Raw genomic sequence first — 25,305 nt, 5'->3', positions numbered from 1 at the left:
GATCACAAGCAGTCAGAGAGGCAGAGGAGGGGAGCAGGGGAAGCAGGCTCCCTGCTGAGCAGAGAGCCTGATGCGGGACTCAATCCCAGGACCCTGGGATCATGATGACGCTTTAACCCACTGAGCCACCCAGGCACCCTGACTCCTAGTTTTCTAACTTCAGATTTAAAAAAAAAAAAAAGAAAGAAAGAAATTCATTCAGGATCCATCTACAAGGCTTAAGAGATTTTGAAATACAATTGAATTTAAAATTTTTTAGACCATAAGATAAAATGGGAGTCAAACAAAAGTGGTTCTTCTCATAATTTTCTCCAAGACATGTCAATAAGCCTAACTGTGGTGTGAACAGGGAGAGTGGCAGCAAATTCACTCTGAAGGTGACGTGTTGTGTTCCTCCTTCTCCCCAGCGACTGCAACAGCAACAGGAATTCCATCGCCTCCTTCACCAGCATCTGCAGCAGCCAGTGCAGCTCCTACTTCCACAGCGATGAAATGGACTCAGGTGCGTTTGGTGGAGGCATGTGACCTTTTCTGTTGCCTTTCCTCAGGGAGATACCTTTCGGGGATGTCGATCAGTGTATGATCGACATGCGTTTTCACCTTGGATCAGTTGTCCTTGGCCGCCACACGTGCTGGGTGACGTCAGTGTCCCAATCCCGTGGTGAACAGAGTGAATTAAAAAGAGATGAAAGAAACAAATGAAGTCTGATCTTAATATATATTTTAGGATTTTCTGTGGTACTATGAAGGAAGCTAGGTACACAGGAAACAGGTCATCCTAAAACATGGGGTGTTGTTGACTGTGTGAGAAGGTTGGGATGGGCTTTGAACCTGAGGACTTCTGAGATAGTAGATGCACAGGGAGGGGAATGATGAAAACACTGACTGAGAGAAATATCTTACAAATGTCTTATCTGGGGTATGTTAAGAACAGAGACTTTGCACCCAGTTAGGACACTTCTTCATTTTAAAATATGTAGTTTGTTTCAACTATTTAACTGTTAGGAATTGCACTATTTGAAAAAATCATTGACATAGGGTATAGAATGTTTTCTCCTGTGAGGCACTCTGCTCCCACCTCTATTTCAAAAGCAATCATCTGACATCCTAACTGCTATTAAATATTTTGGAATTCTTTATCTGATCATAAGAACATGATGGAATAAGACTGCGTGTTTATTATTTTTTGGTGTATTTATATTAAAATATTTTAGTATGTTAAACAAAGATGGGTGATTTATTTTTTATTTCTAGGTGATGAACTTCCCCTCAGTGTTCGCATTTCTCATGATAAGCAGGACAAGATACATAGCTGTCTTGAGCATCTTTTCAGCCAGGTATGATTGGGACAACTAGAAGTTTCTTTTCCCACACATCAGACTGTTGCGAATCCCTTTTTCAGATATAGTAAAAAAAAATGTTTCTTTTTTTTACTTTGCTTCTCTGTAGGTTTTCAGAATTCTTCATGACATTTCTTGCTTGACTTTATTCCTAATTTCAGGAAGCACAAGATTCTCTTGGTGCTTGTGTTGGTATTTTGCATTTTTAAGAAAATTTATATCAATAACCAAATTCATAGAGTAGAAGATTTTACTGCTTTGAAAAAGATTATGATGTCTTTTAGGGTTTTTAAAAATAACCCTAGAAATCTTCTTTTGTGAAATGAATATGTTGAGCATATTTATATCTTATATTAATATATGGTGGATAATAAAAAATATTGCAAGTGTTGTCAGTGAGTTTATTCCAATATTTTACTTAAAGATGGATTTTGCAAGCATCATGCGGTTTCAAAAATAATTATGGCTTTAAGAAAAAAATATTTTACAAGATTTACTCTTAGAAATACATTTATTATGTATTATGAGAAGTATGTAACTTTCAGAAATCTCTGCTGTTATGGTAGGTGGATTCAATTACCAATCTCCTAAAAGGGCAAGCTGTTATAAGGGCCTTTGAGCAAACCAAGTACCTCACGCCAGGTCAAGGATTACAAGGTAAGGTTTAAAAAGTCACTATAAGAGGGGCACCTGGGTCGCTCAGTGGGTTAAATCCTCTGCCTTAAGCTCAGGTCATGATCCCAGAGTCCTGGGATCAAGCCTCGAATTGGGCTCTCTGTTTGGCAGGGAGCCCGCTTCGCCCCCCCCTCCCACCTACCTCTCTGCCTATTTGTGATTACTTTTTGTCAAATAACTAAATAAAGTCTAAAAAAAAAAAAAAGTTTAAAAAATAAATAATTAATTAATAAAATTTTTTTTTAAAATAAAAAGTCACTATGAGAAACCATTGGGAAACGAAGGTGGGAAATAATACAGTCATGAACTAAAGGCATAGTGTAAGAAGAAAATGGCTACTCATGTTTCATAATCCCCTTCATATTAATTCTATTTTAATAACTTTGGAATATAGATAAAAAGTTAGTATAGGATGTTTTAAATTTATTTGCAAATTTAAAATGTGCAATGCCTATAAGGACTAGAATAAATAGGAATGAGTTAATTGAAGAGATGTATCACATAAGTGTGAAGTGTTGCAGCTTTTGCTGAAATCAGCATGCCTACTTGGTGGTAGCCCATTCATTGGTGGGGGAAGGGGTTTCAGGAATGAACTTTGACAAAAAGAACAGCCCAACAGAATAAGATCTAGAGCTGCCACTTTCTGACATCTAGTTTCAGACATTGAAAAGAGAGTTTTTATCTAACTTTGCCCTTTGTTTAAATGTTTGTAAGAAAATAGCCTTTCTTTTTTCGATTTAACCAATTTTCTCCTGAAATATAATTACAGAAAGTACCACCATGCTAATAAACCAGGACAACAGGAATGAAAGATGATTCTGCAGCCCACAGATTTGTTAACTGTTTGGTAAATGGTTGAAACTTAAAAGAGATTTTCTGTATTTATTTAGAATTTCAGCAGGAAATGGAACCAAAGTTGAGTTGTCCAAAAAGGTTAAGACTTCACATCAAGCAAGACCCTTGGAATCTTCCCAGCAGTGTCCGGAATCTTGCTCAGAACATCAGAAAATTTGTTGAAGGTCAGGACGAAAAGCAAAGAATATTGCATAGCATTAGTAATAATGATTTAAAACCAAAAGTTCAGTAATACCTGATTACTTTTTCACAGTATTTCATATTATGAGGAAAATCAAAGAACTGGAAAGGGTAAGGGAGGGAGGAAGCAAAAGGAGAAATAGGATTATAGAGCCTTATGTTCCAAGGATCTAAACGATGTACACTGTATCACGGAGAATTTTCTCGGTGAATAAAATAAGGGCTCATACTTGGGAGAACATGGAATTTGAAGAGTTTCATATTTTAAAATATGAAACAATATCAGCAAAATTTCTAAAGATTCACCAAAGTCACAAAGCTAAGTTTTATAGGAAGTCTAAAAAGTTAATTGTGAACTTGCAAGAATCGAAATAATAAGATAGGTCATGTCATTGGTTTATAAGTTTCTTTTTCATATTTTCTAAGTTTATTGTTATTAACTCTCATGACATTGTTTACTCAACATCCAGTGACTGATATCTGCAGTTGGAGATAGGACATTTTGGACAGCTCTAGTGCATCTGATTACATGTTGTTTAGGGTCAGGGTGTAGAAAATTCTGAGCGTTTCCAAAACAAGTATGATAGAAAAGATGAAATGAGAAATTTGTTTAACTTTTTTAAAATGCTTAATTTGGTGATTTTCTTCCCAATATCAGACCAGTGTTTGGCGACTTCTGGAGATATTTTCGGTTGTCACCGTTGTGGGGGTGCTCTTGGCATCCAGTGTGTAGAAGCCAGAGATGCTGACAAATGTTCTGCATTATACAGGACAGTCCCTCACGACAAAGAATTATTTGGCCCAAAATGTCAATAGTGCTAAGGTTGAGAAACCTCCACAATAAATACGTATATGCCTATGTTTACATATTTGTTCCTCAGTCTTCGTATGTCAGTTGCATGTGATAAATAACACAGCAGAATTACAGCGTATCCCCTGGTTACTGCTAGAGAGAGTTAGAGAGGGTTGTGTAGAGAAAGTTAGAGAAAGTTACTGACAAAATTCAGCTCTTAAATCTGACGAGTCTGGGCCTGTGGCATAACTCCTTCGGACCTCAGTTTCTTCATTTACCAAATGAAAAAGATGTGTATATGTTCTGTGATTACTAAGTCTACTGCCTAGAAATATACTCAAATATAACAGCTTAGATACTCATTTAGAGTTCAGTGGAGCAAAGGTTTGTACAGATATGGAAAGCTCCAAATAAATCACAGCAGTTCTATTATGCGATAAAATCTTTTGTTTTTGACAGCTGTATTTCTTGGCTACATTTTTATTTTATAGCTACATATAATGGTTATTTGTGACAGATTATAACATCATATTTGATGAAAAGTCTGAATTTAAAACCTCCCAAAGTAATGAGTAGCAGAAATGATAAATACATCTTTTAAAGACTGCTTGGTTTAAGGAATTCAAATGTATTTTACTGAGTAGGTTTTTGGTTTTTTTTTTTCTTTTTGCAGAATAAATGCCAGTATCATAATACTCCTAGAAATTATAATTCATGAATCTAAATGCACTGTTCTCTCTACCCCCTGAAACTAATAATATACTATGTGTTAACTAACTTGAATTTAAATAAAATCTTTAAAAATATTTAATGCATTTGTTCTCATCATCTTTGAGAGTTTTTTTGTTTTTTTTACATTATAGTTGTTTACAGAGTAAATGCAATATCAGTTAAGAACAGAGAAATCTTTAAAACTTTTCTTGTTTTGTTTTTGAGCTTTAAGATATTAACTTTGTCTAATGCAAGATCAAAAGCTTAATTTTAATGGTATTCATTTTAAATATCTTAACATTTTCATCATAAGTCCTGCTTTTATAACCTCAATACCTCACTCATATCACAAGAAGCAGCTATAGGAATGAGAACTATTTACATATATTGATTGATGTGTGTCGTGAATATGGGTGCCAGTCTTGGTCAGGGGAGCTCAACAACTGGTTGAGTATGGTTGGGTGTGCTGACTGTCTTCTAGTGAATGGTGTGGGGAGGGCTCTTTGCAGAATTTAAGTGATATCCCTGATTGCAAGTTTTAGTGAGATGCACTTCTTTGGTTACGTTTTGTGATTGTCACCATGTTAAGTGTCTCTTTAAAGAATGATTAATCACTACTTCAGTCCAATGGGCTGTCAAGAAAGAGGTCAAGCTGTCCTTTCCTGCTCATCTGTTTGTTGTCTGGTCCTGTTATACAGAATGGAAGCAGCAGTATTGAGATTCTTGTAATCAACTGCTTGTTACGTGGAGGTTCTCTGATGTAACCTCACTGATTCATTATGAATTTATTCTACTCAACTTAAAGTACTTCTTATTCTATTTCCCAGTTGTCTTTATATAGGGGATCATTTAATGAAGGGTTAGGTCTTGGCTAGAAATTCAACATAATGTCACCTTACCAGAATTTCATGGTTTATTATACATGGCTTAATATAGTAATTTTACTATATTATAGTAATTTTACTATATTACTATTACTATTACTAATTACTATATTAAGTAATTAAAATTACTTAATAAAGTAATTTTTTCCCCCTTCTACCCTCCTAGGTTCTTTGGCTAGGCCCTATAGATCAGTCAGACAAGACAAATTAACTAGGGAAACACATATAAATGTATTTAATATGTTTTATATGATACAGGAGACTTTGTAAGGAAATGAATTCCAGAAGAAATGGTTAAACCTGAGTGCTTTTACACTAGGTTTGATAAAGAGTAGAAAGCTTTGAAAAAAATGTGATAGGATGAAAGGGTATGCACTAAGGGTAACAAACTGGAGAAACTTAGCAAGGCCTGTTCTTCTGAAATAAGGATGCTCCTTTCCTCTGGGATTGGGAGGGCACTTCTCACAAGAGGGTTTTATGACTAGCTTCAGGGGAGTAGGGGGAGATCAGAGAGTCCTCCATACATCTGCTGTTTATCAAGTTCCTTCAGCTTAAAATTTTCAGTATGCCAAATTGCCGTCTTTTGGGGTAGCATGTTCTGAACCTCCTCATTTGTTCATCTCTGATTTCAAAATATCCTATCAAGTATATATCAGAATATAATAACCTATGATCTTTATCTAGGGAACACTGTTACAGTACCATTCCTAAGCTGCATCACACTGTACCATTCATGTGTTCAAATCATAGTTTGCCAAACTGAGGGCAGAAGAGAGCAGAAAACACAGTGGACTAAGTGGGGGATAGATTAATTTTGTCGTGTCACTAAGCACTAAGGTGATGTCTGCCTCCTGCTTCACCTCTACACTAAATTATGGTCACAGATTATCAGCCAGCTGAACATGTTTTTACATGATTAGCACACAGTGATACTGGGATTTATATAAGAAACATATATTTGGTCTTTGTCCCCTTTCCTTGCTCAGATTTCCCAAAACTCTTGGAATTTCTTATGATGAGAGCTCTAAAGGTGTCTTTTGTTATGCCCGTGAGGTGACTTTTGGAAAATTTCTAAGGATGGGAGCTGATTTGCCAAGGAAGCCAACCATGTGATTAGATAGTTGGAACTTTCAATACCACTCCCAAGTTCAGGGAACAGAGAGGGGTTGGAGATTGACCAATGATTTAATCAGTCATGCCTATGTAATGAAGCCTCCACAAGTTCAGAGAGCTTCAGAAGTTCTAGAAGAGTGGTGCTTTCAGAGAGCATGGAAGTGCTGCACCATTTCCCCATACCTTACCCAGTACCTCTTTTCCATCCAGCTCCTGAGCTATATCCTTTTATAATAAACAGGTGATTTAGTAGGTAAATGTTTCTCAAAGTTCTGTGAGCCACTCTAGCCAATTAATCAAACCCAAAAGAGAGTCACTGAAACCACTAATCTGCAGCCAGTTAGTCAGAAGCATAGGTGGCAGCCAGGATTTGCAGTTGGCACATGAAGTGTGTGTGTGTTGGGGCGGGGGGCAGTCTTGTGGAACTGAGCCCTTACTCTGTGAGATCTGATGCTATCTCCAGGTAGATAATGCCAGAACTGAGTTGAATTGTAGGATACCCAGATAGTATTAGACAAGTGCTTGGTGGTATGGGGGAAAAACACACACTGGAATTTGTGACCCACCATCCCCTTAAAGTCAAATGTTTATTAGTAAACACATTTTCAATTCTTACCCCCTATAAAAGTTGTACTCTTTTTTTCAAAATCTCCCATTGTTTCAGCAACTTATATTATTTTTTTCCCTCTGCTTTTGTCCCAAATATCCTAAAGAACTTCTATTTTTTTTTAAATCAAAAGTCTCCAATTTCCCCCTTTTTCTTCTTACTGCAGTAATTGGAACAGTTTTCTGGATAATCCCTCATCTCTATCTTTTCTGATTTATATATTACTATATACCATATTCAACTTCCTAAAATATTACGTTCATTTTAGAACCCTGCCCAGAACCTTACATGATTTTTGTTAGCTAAGTCTAAACTCATCATTCTGGTGTTGGATCCAATTTTTAAATGTCGCTTTCTAATTGTATCCCAAGCTCAGTCTCTAAATGATATAATAAAATCTTTTCTATGCTAAATTGTTGGATATTTGGTATTCATTTTTTACTATACTCTCCTGCTAACACTCTTTCCCACTTTTAGGATATGAACCTATTCCCTTGACACTGTAACTTTAAAAAATGTTTAAAAACATTTTCAACACACAGAATTCTATACCAAATTTTTAGGTGGATTCAGATTAGAATAATAGCAGTGCTTCACAGATACACAGCATATTAAAGAATTTCCCAAGGCTTTTAATATATATCCCTGTTTATTTTTCCTACACAGACCTATAAAATAGATAAGATAGGTGTTATCATCACTTATAAATGAGCTGAAACTCAAAGTAGGGTTGACCATTGAATAGCATGAAGGTTAGGGGCACTGACTCCCTGCACAGTCAATCTGCATATAGCTTCTGACTCCCGCAAAACCTCACTTCTAATAGCTTACTGCTGACCAGAGCCTAACTGATAGCATAAATAATTAGGTATTACATATTTTGTACATTGCATGTATCATATATTATATTCTTTCAATAAAGAAAGCTAAAGAAAAGAAAATGTTTAAAAATCATGGAAAGAAAAATGCATTTACAGTACTATACTGTATTGACTGAAAAAATTCCACATATGAGTGGACCCATGCAGTTCAAACCTGCGTTGTTCACAAACAAGGGTCAACTATGGTTGAGCCATTTTCTGAAGACCACAAAGATGGTACAGCTATCCCACACTATCCTCTGTTTTACTTTCCTTGGTTTCAGTTACTAGTCAGCCACAATCCAGAAGCAGATGATTCTCTTTTTGACTTAGTCAGCAGGCCAGTCACAGCCTAACTCTACATCTCACATCATCACAAGAAGGAAAAGTATGGTACAATAAGATATTTTGAGAGAGAGAGAGATCAGATTCACATAACTTTAATACAGTGTATTATTATAATTGTTCTATTTTATTATTAGTTCTTGTTGTTAATCTCTTACTGGGCCTAATTTATAAATTAAATTTTGTCATAGGTATGTGGATGTACAGGAAAAACCATAGTATATACTGGGCTTGGTACTACCCATTGTTTTAGGCACCCACTGAGGTGGGGGGAGTCTTGGAATGTCCCTCATAAATAAAGGGGGATGACTGTAGCAGGTGTGTCTTGTGGACTCTTTGTCCAGGATACTTTTCTGCCTCTGAAATTCTCTTGTTCTCATGTTATCACTTTTAAAATGTAATATCCTCTCAAATATCTCCTGTACTTCTTATCAGGTAATTTTGTCACTCTGACTCTATTGTGAACCTGTTTGGAATAGGATGCAACTTAAACCTTTTTTTACTTCCCATAATCTGTGGACATGAAGAAGCTCTGTATGTTTTTATATTTACTTATTGAGAGTAAACTATTTATCAATTAGAAGTAAAGTAATGAGTATGAAGCTAATACACAATAAACAGTTGTGATTGCTCTTGTTTGGAGATGGGCTGGGGAGAACAGTATTTGAAACTATTTAGTATTGTTCTGCCCTTTAGAGCGGTTCTTGACATAGAGATAGGAAAGGAAGTCTAGAGAGAGAGAGATGTTATATATATATATATATATATATATATATATATATATATAATATATGCACTGTATATATTACACATATATACACATGCACACACTCCATAATCTGTAAGTATAATTTGTATAATTACATATAATTTATAATTATTATATGTAATGAATAATATGATATGTATTATTACATATAAAGATTATTAAATGCATATATAATCTTCAAAAGTGTAAGTAACTAAGAAAAAATGCTGTTTGAGAACTTATTGATCAAGACCATAATCCCTATAGGAGTTTAGAGAACACCATGCACACTACAGCAGTTAAGAGTGACTTAACAAAAGTAGCACAATTTGAATGGTGTTGCACAAGCTAATTTAAATCAGAACTGTAAGAAACTGTAACATCTAGAGCAATGGATAGAATTTATATAGGTAGATAGGAAGAACAGCATGTCAAGTAAATGGGATTTTTATTATCTAATATAGTAAGATTGTGCTAGTTTTTACTGCACAGTTAAAATGTGGTGCTAGTGGGAGGAAAAGACTAAACAACTAACTGTTAATTTTTTTTTTTTTTCTGCAGAGGTCAAGTGTAGGATACTCCTGGCTCTTCTTGAATATTCAGGTACTATTTTCATTATTTTAATGATTTGAAATTATTGTGGTCCATGACATTGGAAGTCTCATGATATCAAGGCAGTGCTTTCAACAAATTAGATGGAAATACAATCCCTACTTCCTCTAAAGTCTGGCAAAGATTTAAGAAAATGCTTAATTTTAATAAAAGCATAAAAACATGCTCATCTTCAATTATAGGTACAAAGTGGAAACTTATGTAAGTATATGTTTATACAGAATATAATTAAAAAGGAGAAAGAAAGCAGGTTTGGTAAAGCGAATTGTACATGGGATTTATTGTTAAACTATGTCTAACTTTTGTTTATGATCAAGGATGTAAGTGGGCTCAGATTCAAGGGATAGAAAAGCAGACCTGTACTTTGAAAGGAGGAGTCTTTTATAATCTACCAAACCTGGAAATTTTAAATTAAAAGTGAATGAATAAGTCAAGTTAACCGGGGTTTTTTTGTTTGTTTGTTGTCTGGTTTTTGTTTTAATTAAGGAAGTAGTTGTCTTGTTTTTTGACTGAGTAATAATAATAAACAAAAGTGTCTTACTTTTTTAAGTTTCACTAATAACAAACCAGTTGATAGACTTCATTCATATTTATGTATTTCCTTGGGTCCTCACAATCACTCTATGAGAATATTATTATTTTTCCACAGATTTAAAAATGAAGAAATTAACATTTAGGCCAATTAATAATAATAAGTAGAAATGGTATTCATTCAACACATATTTTTGAGTATCTGGAAGATTAATTAGATGCTTGATTGAGTAAAGGCATAAATAGTGGGTGGCAGATGAAATTCAAACTTAGTTATGCCAATTCCAGAAGCGGTCCTGGAATGCATTGCTTTATTCATTAATTTCAAAGGGCTATTCTTATAGATCTTTATTTTGATTTCAATTTTATTTTTCTATCCTGTCATAAACCTCCTTTTTCTTACTTTGTTTACTCACTTTTTTCCCCCCTCTGTAATATAGGATGGCAAAAGAATGTAGCCAAATTACTCCATATTGTTGGCTGCAGAATTATGCTCGCCACTTGAAAAGGGTGGATTGTGTCTGCTAAATGTATTTTTTAAAGATTTTATTTATTTATCTGACAGAAAGAGAGATCACAAATAGGCAGAGAGAGAAGCAGAGAGAGAGGAGGAAGCAGGCTCCCTGCAGAGCAGAGAGCCCAATGCGGGGCTTGATTCCAGGAACCTGAGATCATGACCTGAGCCGAAGGCAGAGGCTTAACCCACTGAGCCACCCAGGTGCCCCTGCTAAGTATTTTTAACTCACCTTTATTCCTATCCTTCTCTCTCTCTAATCTCTCTTTTATTACTTTGTTGTTATTTTTCTATTATTGTTTTCTTTTCCCTACGGTCTCAGGATAATGACTGTGATTACTTGTGCGCCTAGAAACCATCTCATTCTTTTTAGACCAGCTATGGAATTTGAGCTTTTTAAACCAGGGAGAGAAAATGAAGTATTACTATTTTAAAACATGCTTGTAGAAGGTGAGTTTAAGTAGGTGCTTAAATACTGGGATGAGACAGAAGCCTTTGATAAGTTGAACATCCATTCTTTTGAGTGTATTCCTGCTACAAGAGAATTCTAACTCTGCAAAAACAATGAACAATAAACAAACTGTAACCAAAAAACAGCTCTTCCTGCCTTTATTCTTTTGCTAGAAGCTGAAAGCACCTGTTATTGATCCTGTTGTTGTTTTTATTGATAAAAATGAGGAATGAGAATAGTTTTGAGGAAGGACAGACACTCATGAGTTTCGAACAGCTGTGTAATTAAGACTTGTCAGTTTTTCTTGAGAGTTTGCTTATTTTGGTTTATTTATTCATCCTATGGTTCCTTCCCTGGTCAGCAATAGAACTGAGCCCCACTCAGTGCCAGGTACCCTGCTAGACGCTGGAGAAAAGAAGAATAACAATGCTGTGCAATTTCACTTGCTAAGTGCTTGATCTTTGTATCCCATTTATGTTTATTGCAGGACGAGTAGAAATAACCCATACTCTATAAAAGAATCTGATACCTAGGATTATATGGTTTTAAATGAGCGGAATGAATAGATGAAACAGATTATATGTCTCTAGGTCCATGAGTGCCATTCACATTATATGCCCCTTCCTCTGTCCTTGATGTGCTTATGGTCTCTTGGGGAACCTAAAGATGTAAACAAACTCTCACAATGCTGAGTAATTAGCCATCTAGTAGAGGGAGGTCCCCAGGCCCCTGATGGCAGAGCAGGAAGTCCATGATACCTACGGAAGGAGAGAGGAAATTTTGCAAGGGAAGATAATATTTCAGTAGTTCAGTGGGTTCCCAGTAGTTCTAGGAGTCAACTCTTAAGAACGACTTATTTTATTTTATTATGTTCATTAGTTTTAATGTAGTGTTCAATAATTCATTAGTTGCATATAACACCCTCTGCTCATCACAACATGTGCCCTCCATCACCCTGTTATCGCATCCCTCACCCCTCCTCCCCTCTGAAAACCTCAGTTTGTTTCCTGGGGTCCCCGGTCTCTCATGGTTCATCTTCCTCTCTGATTTCTCTTCCTTCAGTTTTCCCTTCCTTCCTCTATGGTTCCCTATGCTATTGGTTATGTTCCACACAGGAGTGAAACCATATGATAATTATCTTTCTCTGCTTGACTTACTTCACTTAGCATATTCCCATTACAGATAAAGGGCTGATATCCAAGATCTATAAAGAGCTTCTCAAAATCAGCATTCAAAAAACAAATAACGCAGTGAAAAAATAGGCAGAAGACATGAACTTCTCCAAAGAAGACATACAAATGACTAACAGACACATGAAAAAATGCTCAACATCACTAGCCATCAAGGAAATACAAATCAAAACCACAATGACATACCACATTACTCCAGTTAGAATGGCAAAAATTAACAAAACAGGCAACAACAAATGTTGTTAAGGATATGGAGAAGGGGGAACCCTCTTATACTGTTGGTAGGAATGCAGGCTGTTGCAGCCACTCTGGAAAACAGCATGGAGGTTCCACAAGATTTTAAAAATAGAGCTACCCTATGGCCCAGCAATTGCACTACCAGGTATTTACCCCAAAGATACAGATGCAGTGAAAAGAAAGTGCACATGCACCCCAATGTTCATAGCAGCAAGTCCATGATAGCCGAAATGTGGAAGGATGATTTAAAGTTTGTTGGTGGAGAGGATGGGAAAGAGCCCACACATAGCCAGAGGGCCTCCATAGAGACAAAAGTGTGAGCTATAATAGCATTTATAAGGGCATCTAGCATTTGAGGAACCTGAGCAGTGGTGTGCGGCTCCAAGAGGAGAGGTCTATACAGCCAGGATTCTGGCAACTTTCAGATACATTGTTTTATTATATTCTCATAACAAGCCTGGGAAGATCATTGTTGGTGTGGGGGATGAATGAAGGAAGTAATGTATTTATTAGCTGTCAGCATAATTTGAGGAAAGATTGTATAGACCCCTTTCTGCCACTCTGAGTTTTTTACTTTTTTACTCCCTGGGAGGTGATAATGTATACAGAGTTACTTGAAAAACTCAGTATGATGGGTCTATTGAAGTCTATGCAAACAAGTCATTTACTCTGTGGGAAATAGGAAAGTGTAACTGAAAATCACCTCATAAAGTAGTAAGGATTTATAAAGTATTTTTTATTCGAAAATATGTTGGTTTGAAATTTAAATGGCAGTGTGGTCCAGAGCATCTTGTGTATCAAATTCTGTGAGCATACACATGTCCCAAGCCTCAACTTGGATACCTTCAAATCCCCAGTAATTGATGCCATGTGTAATTCCTGTGGTGTATTCAGCGTGAAGGGTTTGAAGAAATAGAGAAATAAAACTTTTGCGTGATCAATTCTGACTTGATAATGAGGTTGAATGAAAATTCTATTGGGCTTATAGATATCTTATCTTAAGATGCATATAGAATATAGTAGTGGAATGTAGAATAAACATTTATGTATTCTTTCTAAGGCTAAAAAAAGGGAAGAAATTTGGGCATTTCTTCTCAAAAGCGATTTGAAAATAATTTATTTCTACTAGTGGCAAAGTTACTAAGCCTTGTGATCTAAAGTGTTTCAGTGGAACTGGATCCTTCCTCCTATAGACATTGGCTTTCCATTTTTGATAGAAGGCATTTCTTTCTTTTTTTTTTTTTTAAAGATTTTATTTATTTATTTGACAGAGAGAAATTACAAGTACACTGAGAGGCAGGCAGAGAGGGAGAGAGAAGGAAGCAGGCTCCCTGCTGAGCAGAGAGCCCGATGCGGGACTCGATCCCAGGACCCTGAGATCATGACCTGAGCTGAAGGCAGCGGCTTAACCCACTGAGCCACCCAGGCGCCTGATAGAAGGCATTTCTTTCCAATTAAGTTTTGGTTATGAAATTATTCGCAGGTTATAAGTGGGAGTATTTCTGTCAAAACTATTGAAGTATTTTTTAAATTTCCCTAGATTTTCTGCTTTGCTATAGAACAACGGAACCCAAAGCAAGACTGTGTAAGAAAGATACAGGACAGTTTTATTTAGTTTCTGTTTGAATCAGCTGAACAGTTGGGTTAACAAGCTATGTGAACTACCCTTTTAGGTCGAACTAAATCCAGACATTTCAAGAAGTCAGAGAATGAGTTCATACATTTTTGTTTCACTTACTTAGTTTGTTAGTTGCTGTACTGGTTCATTATTTTCATTAATTAATTCAAAAAACTGTTATGGAATGTCTACACTTTGTTAGAAATTGTATACAACAAAAAAATCAAAAAAATAGGTGTTTTGCTTTGTTCTTAATTAAGAATTGGGCAAAGATTTTTCCTACTTTAGCTGTTTTACAGTTACCTGTAAAATGCTATTTTCCATCTATTTGAATGAGGCACATGGTATATAATTACTTAAGGGAAATGACTAACACATGTTATTGACTAAATTAATAAGTTGAACCATATGGAGTTGCCATATTTGACCATTTTGACCAAGGAAAGCAACAAGTTCGTATAGATCAATGTAATAAATGAATATTCATTATAAAATTAAATATTTTAAAATTTAATCCTTTTTCTAATAAGATTTTCAGAGTAGCTTTTACTAACAGTGAAACTAGGCAATGCAGCAATTACAGTATGTGTTCACATGCTTTTGATGGTTATTAAAGACATATGTTCATTGTTCTTAGTAAACAACTTAAAAATTATGCCTTTTTATCAATAAAGTAAAAACTTATGACAACATTTATGTCTATGTTATGCAGTAATATTGACAGTGCTTCATTTCAGAAAATTCTGAGCCTTTGAAATATTCAGTACACTTTTGAGAGTATGAACATTTTTGCTTTTGCTGTTTATCTAGTACAAGTGATTTTTCAGTGTACAGAATGTATGGCTTGGCATTTATATAGTTTATAGAGTTTGTATACATCCAAAAACTCAAAGAGGTGAATCTCTCTGATCAGGTTTTCAAAGGCAAGCTTCTTTCCACTTGAAAAATCTGTGGCCAAGGAGTGGCCATTCATAGGGTAAATACATCTTCTGTGTGGGTCAATCAAAAATCCAGCCAATTGCAGAATAAGAACCCACGTGAAAATTGGTGTATGTTAGAACTGTAAATACATTCCTTATTTCAAAGAAATATAAGAATTTATAACCTAGGCATGTTTATAACTCATGAAGTTTAATAGGTAAATCCAAGAAATCCAGATTTGTTTATTGTTATGATCGGACATCAATAATATTTCCCCATGTGCATGTCACTTAATATTCAAATAAGTTTGTTAGGTCATTTTTAAAAAGTTAGTATTAATAATGTAGCTCATCGCCAACAAACTGAAAAATTAGACTTCGAATTTCCTTTGGGAAGTATCATTCAACAAACACAAATTGTATTCCATCAAAAAATACTAATTAAAGCCTTATTTTTTCCCTTGGGTTTTATAAAATAATTTAATGATTGCAAAAAATAAAATCACAATACTAGTTAAGAAAAAGTTAATTTTTTTTACATTTTTTGGTTTTTAGTGTTTTCTATAAAGCATATTTGCTGAAGTGTTTGTGCTCATTAGTGGGGTTCAAATTGACATTTTTCACATGGTTTGAGTTTGGTGAGAGGATGAAATAACAAAAACTATAAATGCTTAATGATCTGGTTTTATTTACCTGTGACATTTTTCAAAGCTGTCTTTATGTCCTCCTGGCTTACAGACAGTGAGACACAGCTCCGAAGAGACATGGTTTTCTGCCAGAGTCTTGTGGCCACCGTGTGTGCCTTCTCTGAGCAACTTATGGCAGCATTAAACCAGATGTTTGACAACAGCAAAGACAATGAGATGGACACGGGGGAAGCCAGCAGAAGGTGGCTGGACCAGATAGCAAATGCGGGTGTTCTATTTCACTTTCAGTCACTCCTGTCGCCAAACCTGGTAAGGAATCCCAGTGCCTCCCACAGGAACATACATTGTAACACATTCCCAAATAAGAAGTGGTTATTCATTATGTGTTAGAAGTCGGTCAGCTACTTGAAAAGAATGTATTTTGCTATGAGCAAATACGGTTGGGTAAGTAGAGGGTATTCCTTCTTTCCTGACTTTTATTTATTCTCCAGCTTCTGAAAGCTGAGAAAACCTCCACCTGTTACTAATTCCTGTATCCCTAAGCACAAACTCAGAAAGATCATCAGAGGGAAGAGGGTCTTTGTGCTGTGGTTCCTTATTTCCAGGCCAGAAGAAACAGCCTGCCGTGAAACCCAACTCCCACTGAAGTTGATGTCAGGAACGTGCTTGATAGACAAGATCGGACAACCTGTCTGCCGTACTGTCTGACAGTCTGTTTAAAATTTGCTATGTTCAACGATTTTATTTCTTTTCTTGGTAGGCATGTTTGTCCTTTTAAATCTAAGAATATCCCGTATTTACATATCCATTTCCCACAGTGCCTATGAAGAAAGTATCTCAAAGTATCTGATAAATAAAAGTTGTCTTTTAAGATATTTTTTCTGTGGTTCTGATAGTTGTCACGATGTTTAAAGGCAAATATGTTCACTCGTGTATAAACTTAAGGTACTCCTTAAATAGAATCATGATTTTAAACATGAGATGCTGTGTCACCCATTAAATTACACATAGAACATGTGGCTACCAAGTAATGGTTGAGTTTTTAAGCAGATGTCTGTGACTTTATATATCAAAATGCTTTTCTGCAAAGGTAAGGAAGTTCACCTCCATGTACTTCAGAGAAATTGCTTTTTAAGGTTTTACTTACTTATTTGACAGAGAAAGAGACAGCGAGAGAGGGAACATAAGCAGGAAGAATGGGAGACAGAGAAGCAGGCCTCCCACTGAGCAGGGAGTCCCATGCGGGGGCTCAATGCAGGGTTTGATCCCAGGACTTTGGGATCATGAACTGAGCTGAAGGTAGACACTTAATGACTGAGCACCCAGGCATCCTGAAACAGATTCTTTTGAAAAGACTCTTATGTATCCCATGTGGGTGATCAGTTTCTTATTTGGCTGCTAATAAAACTACGAAAGGTTTAACTAATAAAACTTTTGAAATAAGGCACTTTGGAAAAAGTTTAAAAATTTTAAAAATATATTAATTAATCATTCCTTACCAAATAGAAATTACATGAGATAGGAAGACCACATAACACATGGTAGCATGAAGTGCCTGTTGAATGAGTGAATGAATGTGGCTTCATTCCTATTCTAGTCCTGCCTTAAAACCTTCATTGTTTAATCAACCGCTGGTAGATTTAAACTTAATTTTGTTTGAAATCCCAAGGAATGGGAGAAAATATTTGTAAGTTATATATCTGATAAGTGACTTATATCCATACTCTCAAAAGAATTCTTAAAACTTCAAACAGTAGAAAGACAATTCAATTAAAAAGACTCCTGGGGCACCTGGATGGCTCAGTGGGTTAGAGCCTCTGCCTTCTGCTCAGGTCATGATCCCAGGATCCTGGGATCGAGCCCCACATTAGGTTCTCTACTCAGCAGGGAGCCTGCTTCCCCCTCTCTATCTGCCTGCCTTTCTTCCTACTTGTGGTCTCTGTCAAATAAATAAATAAAATCTTAAAAAATAAAAGACTCCTACAGAAATAATCAATGGAGTAATTAAAGGGTATACAGATGGGAGACATGAGAACCACTCAATTCAGTCAAGTGCTGAAAACAACATTGTGAAAACAAAAACAAAACAGAAGCGCTTATGAAAAATGGGCAAATAGAATGGAATATTATTTGGCAATAAAAAGGAACGAAGGAATGCTTTAACAGATGGATTAATCTTGAAAACATTCTAAGTGAAAGAAGTCAAATCTGAATGATTCCATTTATATGCAATGTCCACAACAAGGTAATTCAGAGAGACAGGAAGTGGAGTAGCAATTGACTAAGGCTGAGGGGGTTTGGAGGGAAAGGGGAATGGGAATGACTTCCAGTGGATGTAGGGTTTCATTTTTTGGGTGATGAAAATGTTTTAAAATGGAATGTGCGGTGTCTGGGTGACTCAGTTGGTTAAGCAACTGCCTTCGGCTCAGATCACAATCCTGGAGTCCCAGGATTGAGTCCCACATCAGGCTCCCTGCTCAGTGGGGATTCTGCTTCTATCTCTGACCCTCTCTGCTCTCATGCTCTCTCTCTCAAATAATAAATAATAAATAAATAAATATTTATTTATTTATTTATTTAAAGATTTTATTTATTTATTTGACAGAGAGAGATCACAAGTTGGCAGAGAAGCAAGCAGAGAGAGAGAGAGGAGGAAGCAGGCTCCTTGCCAAGCAGAGAGCCTGATGCGGGACTTGATCCCAGGACCCTGAGATCATGACCTGAGCCGAAGACAGAGGCTTAACCCACTGAGCCACCCAAGTGCCCCTAAAATCTTTTCAAAAAGTTAAAAAATAAAATAGAATGTTATGATGATTGCACAACCTTGTGAATATATACCCCTAGCAATGGGATTGTATACTTTGGGTAAATTGCTTGATACGTAAATGACATCTCAATAAAGCTGTTAAGAAATTTAAAAAAGAATGGGCAAACATATTCAGATATCCTTGGAATACTGGAAATGTAGCTGTATGCCCTATGATTGTTCAACTCTGTATTTTAGGATCTAAAAGCTTATAGATAATAAAGTTTATAGACTTATCAATAAACATACAAAATATGGAAAAAAAAGCACACAAAGGATTTGAATAGTATTTCTCCAAAGAAAATATAAAATGGCCACAAAGCACATGTAAAGGTGATCAACATCGTTAGTCCTTGGGGAAATGCAACTTAAAACTTCAATGAGATATATGACACTTGTGAGGGGGATAGCTGTCATCCAAAAGACAATCACAAGTGTTGGTAAGGAGAAATTGTAACCCTTTCATACATTGCAGGTGGGAATGTAAAATAGGGCAGCCATTTCTTAAAATTTCATATATATATTTTTTAATTTGAATATGGTTGACATACAATGTGACGTTAGTTTCAGATATACAACATAGTGATTCAACTTTTCTATATGTTATGCTATGTTCACAAGTGTAGCTACCATCTGTCACCACACAACACCATTACAGTATCATTAATTACGTTCCCTGTGCTGTGCTTTCTATTTATTTATTTTTCCTTATGCTGTGCCTTTTATTCCCATGACTTACTCATTCCACAGCTGGAAGCCTGCATCTCCCACTCCCTTTTATCCATTTTGCCCATCCTTCCCTTTGGCAACTGTCAGTTCATTGTGGTATTTATAAATCTGATTCTGTCTTTTGTTTGTTTAATCATTTGTTTTGTTCTTTAGATTCCACATCAGAGTGAATTCATATGGTATTTGTCTTTCTCATTCTGACTTATTTCACCTAGCATTATACCCTCTAGATCCATCCATGTTGTCACAAATGGCGAGATCTCATCTTTTTTATGGCTGAGTAATATTCGTGTGTGTATGAGTGAAGTAAGCCAGTTGCAAAATACCACATATTATCTGGGTCCATTATTATGTTATGTGTGAAACAGGCAAACTTCAGAGATTAAAAGTAGACTAATGCTGGGGCTAAGGACTGGGGCTTGCCTAAGTCCTTGCCTGGGGCTAAGGACTAGGGAAAAGGATGTGGGGAGTAAATGCTAATGGTATGGAGTTCCTTTGTAGGGTGGTACAAATATTATAAAATTAGATTATGGTGATAGTTGCACAACTCTGTGAATTTACTAAACACTGCTATGCTATGCACTGTAAATAGCGAATCTTATAATATGTGAATTAGATCTCTAGAAACTGTTTTTTTCTTAGTCTTTTGAAACCCATAACTTCATTTAAAGAGTTGATAAAAAATCCAAAGTTTGCTTTAAAAAAAAAAAAAGACAAAGAAACCTGTATTTTTCTTCTGCCTTTGTAACAAGTGCATAAAAGCCTCATACTATTGTGAAGGGTTCTCTGGGAGCTGCAGGCACCAGCAGTGTGTATGTCCCTGAACTCTGACCACAGTGTGTTATCACTTTAGCCACATATGCTGAAGCATCATGGCTTGCACTATAGGAATCAGCGGCCGACCTGTTTGGGTCATTTCTTCCTTGTGTGTATTCCTCTTAACTGGGAAAATGCTGATTCTTCAGTCCTGTCATTCTGATTCTAGATTCATGGCATACTCTTTCTACTTCAAAGGACTTTAAAAAATAAGTTCGCTACACATTTATCCAGCACTTACTGTATACCATACATCACAATAGTACCAAACCAAGGGACAAAGGTGATCATTCTCTAAACTTTTTGGTTTCCATGCTATAGATCTTTGGGATCTGGAGTTGCCTTGCTGATCCATACAATGGATGTTCTTTACTATCTCCTTCACGCTCTGTTCATGCTGCCTGAAAAATATGGCTATAAGCTTACAGCAACTTTTAAAAATGCATATAGAGTGGTGCACCTAGGCACCTCTGTTGGTTAAGCATCCAAGTCTTGATCTCAGTTCAGGTCTTATCTCAGAGTCATGAGTCCAAGCCCTGTATTGGACTCCACACTGGGGTTGGAGTTTTTTTTTTTTTTTTTAAAGTGTATAAATCATGTTAAAAATCATTATTTAAAAGGATCATTGATATTCTTAAGAAAACAAATGTTTAAAAGATAAGCTGTACATGATAAAGCTAATTATTCTTTCATCATGCACATAACTGCTAATAGGAAAACCAGAATATATACTACAAAAATGATATTGTTGAGACATACACTGAACTTGTTACCATATCTGGCCCTTACTTGCCTCAGCTGTAAATAGTATGCTATTAGAATGAAAGCAGTGATTAAAACAAACCAAATTGCATAGTCACAAGATTTTAGATTAAGGCCCTATAAAGGCAAGGAAGATAAAAACGATTCTTGTCCCCAAGACTCTTGGAAGAAAAATCATTGCATACATGCAAATTACTTTTATTATTGTAAAACAGGTTGGCAACTATGTACTGTAACTTTTCAATAAAATGATATTCTTGCTTTTTAGCTCTTACATTTTTTTAAGATTATAGAAGTTTAGAGGCAGATGTTAATTGTGTACACACTTACTAGTAAATGTTAAAAATCAGTATGGTTTGAATATAGCTACAAAATAGACTGAAAAGTTGTATAAACCATTTAGATAATCTAGAAAAGGAAGAATCTAAAACTATAAAAGAGACTTATAACTTGAGGGATTTGTGGATTTCATTTTAGGCAGTAAATTCTTAGGTAAGTGCTGGTAATTTGGGTTGCATGTAAACAAAACACAAGTGAAGCTCCTTAAGTTCTGGTGATGTGATGTGATGTGATGTGATGTTCTATCCTATACAATTCTACCATATCATGTATTATTTCCTTTTCCTTCAGACAGATGAACAAGCCATGCTAGAAGATACACTGGTTGCGCTATTTGATTTGGAAAAAGTTTCTTTTTACTTTAGACCATCAGAAGAGGAACCACTGGTTGCAAGTAAGTAGTTAAATGGTTCACAGGTGTTTCATAGAATATTTTTGGCATTAAACAACAACATATGGTGTAACTTTGATATTAATATATTTGATATATTGTTAAAATTATTTTAAACAAAATATTATATTTTGGGTAAAATAACTAATCACCAATTGGGGGACTGATAGAAAATATATATAATTTAAATCCATAGGTAATAGTAAACTCTATTTTTATCTATTATTTTGGCCTCCAAAAGTTTTCTTGAGTGTGTGCATCAAAATTTTGTGCTAGTCAAGATTTTTTTTCCTAAAATAAAATATATAAATGACAAAGTTTACCATTTAACCAATTTTCAGTGTACAATTTAATGGCATTAATTACCTTCACAATGTTGTACAACCTTTTCCACCACCAATCTCCAAAACTTTTTCATCCTTGAAGAGAAACCCCATACTCATTACAGAATAACTTCCCATTCTTCCTCCACCAGTCCATGGTAACCTCTGTTCTGCCTTCTGTCTCTATGCAGGTGCCTAGAGTACTTTACATAAGAGGGATCATAGAATATTTGTCCTTTGTGCTGCTTTTTTCATGTCAATTTTTTAAAATAAAAGGACTTCCCTAATATTTCTGGCTCTATTATTGGATAAACTCAATGGCTTCCAAGACTTTTATGCAAATATTTAACAATTATATAGCAAAACTGACTGAATTGAGTTTCCTTCCTTATTCCAGTTGATCCTATAGAGAATGTATTAGCAGGAAATGAATACAAGTAGTTAGAGCCAAGGAGAAAGAGAAGAAATATAAGTTATGTTCACATTGTATAAATTTAGATCTAAACCAGCCAAGAAAGACATAATTATTTGATTTGGTCATAATGGATAAAATTAATAATTCAGAAGGTACAAACATATATTCTACATTTTTCCTAGTTTAGCAATGAAAATTATCCATCATTACATCTGAGTGTCAAATTTTAACATGTATAAATACAATTATATTAACTGTCTTGATTCATTTATTCATCGTGTATGGTTTCCAGGATGGCAAAACCATTCCTGTCTTGCTGTCCTATCTCCAGCACCCAGGAGAGTGCCTGGAATGAAAAAGACAATTTTTTTTTCCCAAGGAAATTAATGAACAAATATTAATTAAGTATATACAATCAGTAGGCAAATGGTTTTACAGTTATAAAAATGGAAGGAAAAACAGATGTAAGGGATAAAGGAGAGAATTTCAACAGAACAGAGTTGTAACTAATGTTGCAAAGAAGTTACTTGATGAGTGGAATTGAAGAATTGAAAAGTATCCCTTCAATTTTGCTGTTTGCCATCATTAAGTGTCACAAATGAAATATTTTAGAAGCATATATTCAGAGAAATAACAATACTTAGGCTTTAATCTCTATATCTTCGCTGCAAGTTATCATCATATATCTACCATTTCAACATTATCATGAATAGGTTTAAAATGTATCTATCAATGCAAAAAATCTTGAACAGTTTGTTGTTTTTCTGTTTCTTGTTTTTTCATCGGGGTGAGGGTATATATTACATAAGGTAGAAGATGTGAGTTTCTTCAGGGCTGGGAAAGGTTCTTCTTTATTTTCATATTTCTAATATGAAGAATGATAAATAGGGACCCAATAAACATTTGTTTAAATCATTAAACATTTAATCTGATTTAAGAGCAATAAGCATTGATTCATTCATCAAAAATTTCTTAAATGCCTACTTATGCTCAACCGCTAATCTAGGTGTTAGATAAGTAGAGCACTAAGCAAACATATCCCTTTTGGAGCTGGTATTCAAGTTGGGGGAGATAAATAATAAGCAACATAAGTAAGTTAATCTGATCATAAGCTAGAAGACAATAATATGAATGTATAAGAGGAAATAGAAGAGAACAAAGGATAACAATGCAGGGGCAAGTGGGAGGTTGCAAATATTTAACAAGCTAGGAAAGCCTTACCAAAAAGAACACCCAACTTTTATATCAACGTGGATGGAACTGGAAGAGATTATGCTGAGTGAAATAAGTCAAGCAGGGAGAGGCAATTATCATATGGTTTCACTTACTTGTGGAGCATAACAAATAACACGGAGGACATGGGGAGATGGAGAGGAGAAGTGAGTTGGGGGAAATCAGAGGGGGAGATGAACCATGAGAGACTATGGACTCTGAAAAGCAATCTGAGGGTTTTGAAATGGCGGGGGTAGGAGGTTGGGGGAGCCTGGTGGTGGGTATTATGGAAAGCATGTATTGCATGGAGCATTGGGTGTGGTGCATAAACAATGAATTCTGTTACACTGAAAAGAAATTAAATTAAAAAAAAAATTGGGGTGAGGAGGAGGAGAAGACCTAAAGGGGTGGAAGAGTGTTTGGAAGAGGGGTGTTCCACACTGTGAGGTGGAAACAGGTGTGGTATGCTCTCAGGATAGCAAGGTGTCCTGTGTGACTGGGGAGTTATGGGTGAGGAGAAAGAGTAAGGGATGAGAACAGAGAGGAGGCCAGATCATTGAAAGAACTTGACCTTTATAACTAAGCCACAGAGCAGAGGGATGACCTGATCTGGTGTACATACTGAAGACTGCCTCTGACTGCCGTGTTGACTAGAGCATTGTTGGGGTCAAGGACAGAAGCAGAGCAACCAATTAGGAAGCTACTTCAGTGACCCAGGTTGAAAGATGACAGTGACTTGACCTTGGGGGTAGCTGTGGGGATGGTAAAAGTTCATTCTGTATGTATTAAATTTTGAAGGTAGAGAGAATAGAATTTTATTAGAGTTTCATCTTCACGGATAAATTAGAGAGAATGAGAACATGAATTACAATGTTAAGGATTCAGGTTATATTCAAGGGAGAACTTGGCAAGGGGGACTAATTGATAAGGATAATATTATTTAAACAGGTTATATGGATCTTCTGTGCACATGTATAAAAGAGAACATATTTATATTTACTTTAATAATGTAGGCATAGGGATGCCTGGGTGGCTCAGTTGGTTGGACGACTGCCTTCGGCTCAGGTCATGATCCCGGAATCCCAGGATCGAATCCCACATCGGGCTCCCAGCTCCATGGGGAGTCTGCTTCTCCCTCTGACCTTCTCCTCGCTCATGCTCTCTCTCACTGTCTCTCTCTTTCAAATAAATAAATAAAATCTTTAAAAAAAATAATGTAGGCATAATTTTGCCAAAGGCAGAGAAACTCTATTTTCACAATATAACTTGTCTTTTCTTTTTAATTTTGTTTGAGGAGTCACGAACTCACAGGAGTACTGTTTTCCATTGTCCAAATATGACACTACTGGTGAATGGTCTGTTGAACAAGCAGGCAAGGGATCCACGTTATAAGCTCAAGAAAATAATTTACGTATTGCATAGCTACCATGAGACCTTTAACTTCAGTACATTGAAAAATATAATAAACATTAAAGATAAAATAATTAAGGCCATGTAATTAATATCAATATGTAAATGCGCATGTATCTGTGACTAACATAAAAATTCTTACATATTTTTAAGTATTTCCACAAAGGATAACCTGAAAACAGGATAATCTGAAAACAGATTCCCTAGTGAAAGGTCACTTCCAATGCTACATTATTAGATATTCCAAGCAAGTTACTAATAGTGATGACAG

The 25,305-nt window shown here is 35.7% G+C and overlaps 1 protein-coding gene across 8 annotated transcripts in view; it reads left to right on the top strand.

The window, feature by feature from the left end:
- Nucleotides 1-25,305, top strand: part of PREX2 (phosphatidylinositol-3,4,5-trisphosphate dependent Rac exchange factor 2) — a 356,760-nt gene that overhangs the window by 191,210 nt on the left and 140,245 nt on the right. For 7 of the 8 annotated variants that reach the window (XM_059166273.1, XM_059166268.1, XM_059166269.1 and 4 more), the window contains 7 exons: nt 408-502; nt 1,255-1,337; nt 1,907-1,997; nt 2,906-3,034; nt 9,673-9,714; nt 15,923-16,140; nt 21,575-21,677. In XM_059166273.1, the coding sequence (XP_059022256.1) occupies nt 408-502; nt 1,255-1,337; nt 1,907-1,997; nt 2,906-3,034; nt 9,673-9,714; nt 15,923-16,140; nt 21,575-21,677 (761 nt within the window). Of the gene's footprint in view, nt 1-407; nt 503-1,254; nt 1,338-1,906; nt 1,998-2,905; nt 3,035-9,672; nt 9,715-15,922; nt 16,141-18,436; nt 18,748-21,574; nt 21,678-25,305 lie in introns of those variants that run through there. The other variant, XM_059166275.1, reaches the window with a different exon arrangement.

This window comes from Mustela lutreola, chromosome 3, assembly GCF_030435805.1.
Source record: "Mustela lutreola isolate mMusLut2 chromosome 3, mMusLut2.pri, whole genome shotgun sequence".
Lineage (NCBI taxonomy): Eukaryota > Metazoa > Chordata > Mammalia > Carnivora > Mustelidae > Mustela > Mustela lutreola.
This window is presented reverse-complemented; position numbering and strand designations above follow the sequence as displayed.